General features: G+C 48.0%; 1 protein-coding gene across 1 annotated transcript in view; it reads left to right on the forward strand.

Moving 5' to 3' along the window:
- CDC42BPB (CDC42 binding protein kinase beta) overlaps positions 1 to 10267 on the forward strand; it is an 80852-nt gene that overhangs the window by 35937 nt on the left and 34648 nt on the right. Inside the window, exons 10-15 of the mRNA XM_021710107.1 lie at positions 1633 to 1799; positions 1882 to 2001; positions 2902 to 3035; positions 4335 to 4577; positions 6621 to 6731; positions 8368 to 8612. Of these exons, the coding sequence (XP_021565782.1) occupies positions 1633 to 1799; positions 1882 to 2001; positions 2902 to 3035; positions 4335 to 4577; positions 6621 to 6731; positions 8368 to 8612 (1020 nt within the window). The remainder of the gene's footprint in view (positions 1 to 1632; positions 1800 to 1881; positions 2002 to 2901; positions 3036 to 4334; positions 4578 to 6620; positions 6732 to 8367; positions 8613 to 10267) is intronic.

The raw sequence follows: 10267 nt of genomic DNA on the forward strand, positions 1-10267 counted from the left end.
ATGCGCTACCATACCTGGCTGATTTTTTGATTTATTGTAGAGATGAGGTCTCGCTGCCCAGGCGGGTCTTGAACCCGCGGGCTCAGGCAATCCACTCACCTCAGCCTCCCAAAGGCGCGGGATTACAGGCTGAGCCACCGAGCCCGGCTGTGTATTCTTTTTAAACAACCTTTAAAATATTAAAACCATTCTTAGCTCATGGACAGTGCAAAAACAGGCTGTGGGTAGAATTTGGCCCACAAACGGTAGTTTGCTGAGCCCTGACCTAGAGGCTGGCAGTACCGGCTATAATGGTCAATACCGCAGCTGGTAGTAGCAGCTTCCATGCATGCTCAGGTGAGAGCCATCATTCCTCAGAGTGCTCTGCTTACTTTCGTGAGGACATAGTTTTAGCTCCGGCCCTGTGGTGCCCAGGCCATGTGTGTGCCTGTTGGTCTCTGTCCTCTGCAAAGTTGTATCACCTGAGGTATTCCACCTTGATTTTAGAAGGAAACTGGGGCCAAGAGGGAGGAGTTAGAAAGAAACTCCCACAGCTTCTGAAGAAAGGTCACAGAATCTTATTCAGGGCATCTTCTGGCAGCTGAGACCTAAGTTGAAAATTTCTTCAAGAGAGCGGTGTCCCCATACTTATGCTCAAGCTTGTAGAAAATGTTTTTTGGTATGAGCTGCCAGGGTTAAACAGCAGTTAAGCAGGGGGGACAACTGATACCTTTTGGCCCACAGGAAGTGTTCGACATGGACTTATTTATTTATTGACCCCAAGTGCAGAGACTATTGACCTTTCCAGTACCTGCCAGCTCACCGAGTGCTTGTCACACTTGTGGATCCCAGCCCCACCTGCCACGGCTCTAGTTTGATAGGATTAGCCCAGGGATCCCCTCATATCACAGACCCCACAGGGCAGGAATGGCCCAGCACTCTCAGACTACCCTTGGAGAAGCACTGGCCAGCCCCTTCTGTGAAGGGCATTGGCTGCCTTTATTGGACTCAGTGTAGGAGTACAAAAGGTTTTCCTGATGTTGCTGTTACATAAAGAACTAAGCAGAAATAAATAACACTTGAAACAGTCCAAGAATTAAGTTGTTAAATGTGAGTACCATCTTGGATGTGACTAGAATGCGTGGTCCTTGGTGAGTGGCTTAGCCATGCATGGTCAGGGTGCGAGAGTTGTGGTTCAGTCTGCAAGGGAGAAGATGAGCCTTACAGGGGGATGGAGCTGAATGTTCGGCCAGTCAGTGACTGAACCAGGAAGCTCTCGATGGCCCGTGCACACTGCTGTCCTCCATATAAGAGCTGTGCTGCCCGAAGCCTTACTGTACACAAAATGCCTTCTGTTGTAGCATTTCAGGTGCAAGTGATGGTTTAGAAGTACTGTTTCTCCTCCTTTGCAGAGGCATTTTCTTTGACTAGTGGTGAGGGAGTGCCCTTTTCAGTGTCCTGTTGACCATCCAGTCACTTGCAGTAAGGAAGGCTCTTGTCTAACTTTGGCTCTGTAAACAATAAAGTCTTTTCAAAGGTATTTTTGTTTGCCAATTTAAAAAGAGTATCTTTCACCCCAGGAAGTTTTTAAATGCTAATGAAATCACTGTAAATTCTCAGTAAGTCAGAGAAACCTGTTGCTTTATTTTGCAGCTGTTTTTCTGACCGAGGCTCTCTGAAGAGCATCATGCAGTCCAACACATTAACCAAAGATGAGGACGTGCAGCGGGACTTGGAGAACAGCCTGCAGATCGAGGCTTACGAGCGGAGGATCCGGAGACTGGAGCAGGAGAAGCTGGAGCTCAGCAGGAAGCTGCAAGGTGGGGCAGCAGTGGCATGGGGTGGGTGGGGCTGGGCTGGGTGGTGGGGTGGGCCTGGGCTCATGCAGTCTTCCTCCCCCAGAGTCTACCCAGACTGTGCAGTCCCTTCACGGCTCCTCTCGGACTCTGGGCAATGCAAACCGGGATAAGGAAATAAAAAGGTTGAATGAAGAAATTGAACGCCTGAAGAATAAAATTGCAGGTAAGGTTTAAATAAAGTGTAGCGGCTTCGTCTCTGTTCTTAAAAGGCAATCTTCAGAGTCCTTTTCATAAGGTAGAAAAGCAGAAAAAGAACCTATTTGAGTTCTGATATTTTGTCAGTATGTTTAAAATTACTTTCCCCAACTTGTTTGGTTCTATTAATATACTTTTATAGTTACCAGTGGGAATCAATCCCTGCCAACTTATGTAGAAACTTTCAGACTAGTCTGTGTTTCTGTGTCGTAATTTTCTTCTTTGCAGCTCTGAGACAGTTGCTAGAGCTGCTTTTTCCTTCTGCAGCTTTCATCAGTGACTGTGCCTGCGTTTAGGCATTTTAGGTGCTAGAGTTACTGTCACCACCTCTCCTTGGTGGGTTTTAGGTTATCAAAGCTCCCTAAAGACTGGGCTTGCTTTTAAACCTTCACCCTTCATCTCACATGGACTGGTCTGCTGCTGATTCACATCTCCACATCACACTCAGAGTCTGTTACCTTCTCTGCATTTCCTGTCTGGAACCCCGACATCCTGATGCAGAAAAGAGCTTTGATTGAGCTGGTTATTCACTAAAACCTTTGTTGCACACTGAGAAAGGGCCAGGCACTGCTGGTTATACCAGTTAGAGGGACTGAAGCAGACAGGTGCGTGCCACCCCAAGGCTCAAGTCCCTGGGAGAGAGTGGTCACACGTGATCAGAATAGGGTTTGTGAGCCTGGCTCCTGCAAACTGCAGTGGTAGCCATGCCCATGACTTGCATGTGTGTGTGTGTGTGTAAGTGAAAAACCTTCTGAATGACCAGAGTGCTGCGAGCTAGTAAATGATTTCCTGTATGTCAGCTAACACCAAGTTTGCACACCAAGTCATAGCACATGAAGGAGCACAGTTAATTTCCTCTTTTGCCCAGATTCAAACAGGCTCGAGCGACAACTTGAGGACACAGTGGCCCTTCGCCAAGAGCGTGAGGATTCCACACAGCGGCTGAGGGGGCTGGAGAAGCAGTACCGCGTGATGCGGCAGGAGAAGGAGGACCTCCACAAGGTGGGCGGCTTGCTCCGTGTGAGGGGCTTGAGTGGTGGGAGAAGGAGGCCCTCCACAAGGTGGGCGGGCTCAACCTCAAGGGAAAAGGGCTTAGATGGCCCTGCGAGTTCTGTGAGGCTGCATTTGTGCAGGCACTTCAAGACCTCCTGACTCTGGCTTATGGACTGTCCCCAGGCTGCACGCAGGACATGGACAAGCCGGCCCCAGGGCCAGGCTGTGCCCAGGGCTGCTCAGCCCTCTGTTGGGGTTGGGCTTGGCCCCCAGTCGTGGGGCCTCCAGGCCCTGCCCTTTGCAGCCATCATCCTCCCTCTCCCCCTATCCTCCAGCTTCTGAGATGAGGACATTTCACAGAAAGATGTGTGAAACTTTGTGCTCAAATACTAGTATATTAGTCGCACAATTAGGTTACTGTTTTCTCAGATGCACTCACTTATACACGTAAGTCCTTGAGCCTATAGTTTGTGATCTTTTCTCTAAAATGAGCCAGATTTCAAACCCAAATTGTTTCTTAAGATCATCTGTGATGCCACATCCCCTGCATTGGCTTGTCTAGAAGTGCAGTAGGGGCATGTGACCTCTCATGCTTGATGCGGTCAGGGTAACTCTGAGCTGGTCCCAGCGAGGCTGGGGAGGCCTCCCCTCCCTCGGGGCAGCTGCCCTGCTGGGCAGCTCCAGGTCTTGCTACTTTCAGTCTCAGACCAGTAGTTGTGACAGTGACTCAGTAGCCAGATTGTTAACAAGTTAGCTGCGGGAGGTCAGGGTTGGTTTGGGCAGTGGTGAGGTGGATCAGTGCTGCTGGTCTGAGGGTAAGTCCCATTTGTGGCTCTCCACCCAGGGGACAACCAGCATCCAGACTTCAGCCTAGTGAAGAGTCAGCCGTGCAGCGATTGTTGGTATACAGTTCTTCACTCTGAAGTCTTCAGCATTTTCATGTGCACATGTTCTTTTCTGACTCTGCTTATATTTAGGTGACTAGATTGAGTGCCCCATGCTTCTGTGGATGATGTGGCAGAGTTGGCTTCACAGAGTCAGGCGTCTTGCTGTAGGCTCCACATGGTGGCAGGGTCTTTCTGGGTGGAGTTGGTGCTCAGAGCCCAGGTGGTGTTCCCATTGCATGTTGGCCAGGTTGGGGCAGAGCAAAGGGCTTTTTCCAAGAAGGTGAATCTTGGATCTGTGGCTGTCACCTCTCTCCAGCGTTGGCCGTCACGTGTCACTCTTGAACATAGTGGAAGATTGAACCTCTAGCCTTCCAGACCTTTGTTAAGCAAATGTAAAACATCTACAATTGTTTTTGTTCAGCAATTAGTTGAAGCTTCAGAGCGACTGAAATCCCAGGCCAAAGAACTCAAAGATGCCCACCAGCAGCGAAAGCTGGCCCTGCAGGAGTTCTCGGAGCTCAATGAGCGCATGGCTGAGCTCCGCTCCCAGAAGCAGAAGGTGTCCCGGCAGCTCCGGGACAAGGAGGAGGAGATGGAAGTGGCCATGCAGAAAATTGACTCCATGAGGCAGGAAATCCGCAAATCTGAGAAGTCCAGGAAAGAGGTAGCTTTTTAGATCAGACTTCTGTATGATCTTAATAAAATGCTGAAAACTTGGACTGCCATATGTAAGTTCCTTGTAAGTGGATCTTACATTTTATGTGAAGCAAGTAAGTTAATCTGCCAAGTGTTTATTCTGTCGTTCTCATCCCTCAGATCTATTTGTGAAATTATTAAAAGGGGTTCTTGATTAATCCTACTTTTTAAAAACTTCCTTTAAGAAAATAGCACCTGTGGTCCACGTGGGGCAAGTGGGAGGAGAAAGCTAGATCATGGCCTCCGGTAGGTCCAGGCAGTCGCTGGGGCCGCACGTCTCACACTTCCTGGCCTCAGCGCTCCTGGACTCTGGAGGAATTACTGAGCACCCAGAGGGCTTCTGTTAGGTCATTACACTGCTCAGTAAGTGTACCATGTAGAAATTAAAACAAATTTTTTCAGTATAGCGAAAACACATTACATCAGTAACAATTAACATCAATAACATTTTTAATGAAAAGTATTTCTTTAAAAATTTAATGAGATTGGCATTTTTTACATTTTGTACTTTTCTTTACTATCTGACTGAAGAGAAGACCCCTGGGTTCTCATATCTGCCCCTGCTCTCAGTCTCTTGTGATGTGCTGTTTTGGATGAAGGATATGAAGAAAGCCTGGCCCTGCACATAGCTGATAGGAAAAGAAGGGCCTTGCACACCCCAGCACCGTGAGAGCTGTTGTCCTTTTCTGAATGTGCTGCTGCTGACGGGTAACATATTTGAAGCAGTGCTTAGTTTAAAATTCTGTGAAAAAGTTCTGTGAACGAAAAGACCTGGGAGCACTTGCTCTTATCCTTCCGGCTTCAGGATTCTTTGCCATTTAGCTTCAAAATACCTATTTTTTTCTTAGCTTATTTTGCAACCCAAATATATTTGTAGTTGCAGCCAATTACACTCAAGTTAATGATGCCTCTAATTAAGAATTACCATTCCTGGCTGGGTGTGGTGGCTCATACCTATAATCCCAGCACTTTGGGAAACTGAGGCAAGAGGATTGCTTGAGCCCAGGAGTTTTGACACCAGTCTGGGCAACATAGCAAGACCCTGTCTCTACAAAAACAATTTTAAAGTAACCAGGCATTGTGACACGCCTATAAATTCCAGCTACTTGGGAGGCTGAGGTGGGAGGATTGCCTGAGCCCAGGAGTTTGAGGCTACAGTGAGTTGTGATTATATCACTGCATTTCAACCTGGGCCACAAAGTAAGACCCTATTCTCTAAAAATAAATTTAATTAAAAATGTTAAAAAATACATCATTTCAAATACGAATCAAATGATATGTGAGCTAGGATCTGCTTTTTTTTTTAGCTGATTCTCACTCTGTCACCCAGGCTGAAGTGCAGTGGCACAATCATGGTTACCAAACTCTCGAGCTGGGCTCAGGTGATGCTTCTGCTTCAACTTTCCAAGTAGCTGGAAACACAGTGGGTGCCACTGTGTTTATTGTAGAGACAAAGTCTCACCAAGTTGCCCAGGCTGGTCTTGAACTCCTGGACTCAGGCAGTCTTCACACCTTGGCCTCCCAAAGTGCTGGGATTGCTGGCATGAGTCACCATGCCTGGCTGGGATCTGCTGTCAGATGATTTGGGCACAGGCATATAGTAGATGAAGCAAGCTTGGCTCCAGTTGCTCGCTGTCAGAGCTGGGTGACAGGATCATGGAATTCATTATTCTACTGTCTTCTTTTGTGTGTCTGAAATTGTCCATTTAAAAAATACGAATCAGTGGTCTATAGATAGATGTACTTGTTTTCACAAACCAGTATCTTTTCTTGAAATTTAATCTCAGAGTTTCCATTTAAATTAGAATTTAAGCTTGTTTTGTTGCTGGCCAGCCATTCCAGTTAAGCCCTGAGGTGTTTTTCTCCAACTTTAATTTGTGATAAATTTAATGAAATGTGAAGAAATACAAAGGACTTTAAGGCTCTGTTCTCTCAGGGGTCCCTGGTGAAGCTCTGACTGGCAAAGCAGTGCTTGCTTTGTGTTAACTAGAAAGTGGATCTTCTCTTGCAGCTGGAAGCTCAGCTAGAGGATGCCGTTGCTGAGGGTTCAAAGGAGCGCAAGCTTCGTGAGCACAGCGAGAACTTCTCCAAGCAAATAGAAAGTGAGCTTGAGGCCCTCAAGGTAGTGCTGGGGACGGGGTCTTCACTCTTACTGGGAGGGGAAACTTCCTGCCCTCATTAACACCATCATGTGGAAATTATCTCTTGGTGTGTGGGTTGGAGCTGAGTGCCTCTTGGGGTGGTTCCAGGGCAGACCCGGATTGGAGAGTGGGAGACAAGACATAAAAAAGCCAAGTTCCTTTCTTTCCTTCCTTGTATAAAAATTTCAAACAATTCATGGTAAGTCCTAACAAAGTAACATCTAATCAGTTCGTGTCCTGGTTCAGTCCAGTCAGGTCATGTCCTCTTTCCTATTCTGGTTTTCTAAACTCAGCAGAGTTCAGTTTTATAAAAGCTCTTCAAAGCCCCATGACCTGGTGCCAACAGGGAAGAGTTGGGCTGGTCATCCATCAGGGGCTGGCTGGTAGGGCCAGAGGGCAGCAAGGAGACCAGGGAGGGAACACATGGAGAACACCATGGTGACTGGATATGGGTGGGGTGAGCGACGGGTCTCCTGGGTCTGTGTTTCCATATTTGTGAGGTGGATGTATGGGTCATTACTCTCCCTGGCACTTTGGTGGGTTCATCAGCTCTTTCTCCAGTGTGTGTGCCCAAGATGTCTGTTCTTCTCCATTGTCTTCTCTGCTCCCTGGTCCAGCCATCAGCAGCACGGCTTGCCTGGACTTCAGCACCCCAGTGCCCTCTGCCCGTCCCTCCACATGGCAACCAGAGTAGGCTTATGAGGGCACGAAGCTTCTGCGATCAGGGCTTACACAGCCATCCAGCAGCCACACTCCTGCCTGATCCTACCTGGCAGCACCTTTCCCACACATCTCTCTGCCCAGCTCCTCCAGCCACAGCACAACAGTCCCCCTTGCTTCCTCTTCACCCGCCTGTGCCCTGTTCTTTGCCCCTAACCTGACACCTCACTTAGTAGGTCACAACCTCAAAAAGATTGCCCCAGCCATCCCTGGTGTGCCCCCCATTCCTTACAATACTGCCTGTGAGCCAGGTTCGGTGACTCAGCCTGTAATCCCGTGCTTTGGGAGGCTGAGGTGAGTGGATTGCCTGAGCCCGCGGGTTCGAGACCCGCCTGGGCAACTTGGTGAGACCTCATCTCTACAGTAATTCAAAAAATCAGCCAGGCGTGGTAGCGCGCGCCTGTAGTTCCAGCTACTCGAAAGGCTGAAGCGGAAGCATCGCTGGAGCCCAGCAGGTCGAGGCTGCGGTGGCCGGGAGTGGCCACTGCACTCCAGTCTGGGCGACGGAGTGAGACTCCAACTCAAAAAAAAAAAAATACTTCCTGTGTTAGCATCTTGCTCGCTAGTTCACTGGGTTGCCGCCAGCACCCCCTCCCCACAAGAGCAGAGACCTTGGATATCATCACAGTCACCAGAAGGGAACAGCACAAGGTCACACCTGTGTAGGTTGGAGGCTCTGGGGTCCCAAGCAGATCTGGGCACAACACTCTGCAAGACAGCCGCTATCATCCTCTGAAATCTGTATCACATGATGCAGGTCAGCCAGGTCACCTGGCGTGGTCGTAGCACGAGAACTGTCACTGGGAAGGTGCCTGCACGAGCTGGGGATAAAAGGACAGTGTGATCTTCGAGGGAGGACATGCAGATTCGTTAGCTTGTTTTCATCTTTGTCTTCAGATGAAGCAAGGAGGCCGGGGACCAGCTGCCACCTTAGAGCATCAGCAGGAGATTTCAAAGATAAAATCTGAGCTTGAGAAGAAAGTCTTATTTTATGAAGAGGAGTTGGTCAGACGTGAGGCCTCCCACGTGCTGGAAGTGAAAAATGTGAAGAAGGAGGTGCATGATTCAGAGAGCCACCAGCTGGCCCTGCAGAAGGAGATCCTGATGCTGAAAGACAAGTTGGAAAAGGCAAAACGGGAACGGTAGGTTTCCATGAGCGCCTTGGTGTGGATCTGGAACCTCAGACCCACCCGCAGATGTGAATGTCAACAGAGGTGCAGACTTTAAAATGGTCTCTTCCTCACCTTCTCAGGCATAATGAGATGGAGGAGGCAGTAGGGACAATAAAAGACAAATATGAGCGGGAAAGAGCAATGCTGTTTGATGAAAACAAGAAGCTAACTGCTGAAAATGAAAAGGTAATTTAAAATAACTGAGTTATTGCTGGGTGTGGAAGTTGTAATTTTTCATTCATAATTCATGGAAGTTTGGTGTCTTTTTAAAACAGATATGCCACATAACAATGTTTCAGTCAGTGATAGATCGCATCACGACAGTGGTCCTATACGATTACAGTACCATATTTGTACTGTGCCTTTCCTGTGTTTAGAGGGATGTACAGTTTACTTACCATTGTATTACAGCTCAAACAGCAACATGCTGCTCCTGTTTGTAGCCCAGAAGCAACAGGTTGTGCCGTAGTCCCAGTGCCATGGGCTGTACCACCTGGGATTGCGTAGGACACTCTATGGTGCTCACACAAGAGCACATTCAGGAACATATCCTTAGAACATTACACAATGCACGACTTTATTTTATTTTACTTTATTTATCTTATTTTATTTTAGAATCGGGGTTCACTTCTGTCACCCAGGCTGGAGTGCAGTGGCACAATCGTGTCTCACCACAGCCTCAGCCTTTTTGGCTCAGCCAAGCCTTTTGCCTTAGCCTCCTGAGTAGCTGAGACCACAGGCATGTGCCACCATGCCTGGCTAATTTTTGTTTTATTTTTTTGTAAAGACAAGGCCTCACTGTGTCACCCAGGCTGCTTTTGAACTCCTGGGCTCAAGCTATCCTTCTGCCTCTACCTCCCAAGTGCTGGGATTACAGGCATGAACCACTATACCTGGCTATATATTTTAACTTTTAAGTGTAGTAGTATGTTTGGTCTTTTAAATAGGATGTTTTTACTAAGTTAAATGGTATAATTATGTATAATCACTAGCTCTAGCAGTTGTAGGTTTAGATTCAAATTGAAATATGACTTAAGTTAGATACAATCTAGAAATCCATACCATGAACTTAGTCTGGGAAATTCTCATAAAGAAAATGTTCCAAATCTTCTAAAGCACTTCCAGTGTTAATAGTGCTAAGATACTTAAAGGATGCCAAATTAACAAGTGGTATGGTGAAATTTTGTCATTTCAGCTTTGTTCCTTTGTGGATAAACTCACAGCTCAAAACAGGCAGCTGGAGGATGAACTGCAGGATCTGGCAGCCAAAAAGGAGTCGGTTGCCCACTGGGAAGCTCAGATCGCGGAAATCATTCAGTGGTACGTGCACAGCCCAGCTAGTGCCCTGGGAAAAGCACACCCTGTGAACTGCAGTCTGCAGGGCACTTGCCCTCTTCCCTTTCTGATCCCATCCTTGACTCTGTGCCACGTCTCTTCCAGGCTGTGGCACAGGTCTCATAGCTGCTTCTGGACCTCAACTAGCTAGGGTAGTGGCACCCACTAGCCATGGCGGCTTCTCAAAGAAGCAAAAGGTGGAGCCCTTCTGGACAGGCATTTCCGGGCTCCAGGGAGGGCTAGGCCAGCCTCCTTCACAGAAGCGTCGGCTGGCCCGAGGACACTTGGGC

This window comes from Carlito syrichta, unplaced genomic scaffold (assembly GCF_000164805.1).
Source record: "Carlito syrichta isolate Samal-C Ts95f unplaced genomic scaffold, Tarsius_syrichta-2.0.1 Scaffold288134, whole genome shotgun sequence".
Taxonomy (NCBI): domain Eukaryota; kingdom Metazoa; phylum Chordata; class Mammalia; order Primates; family Tarsiidae; genus Carlito; species Carlito syrichta.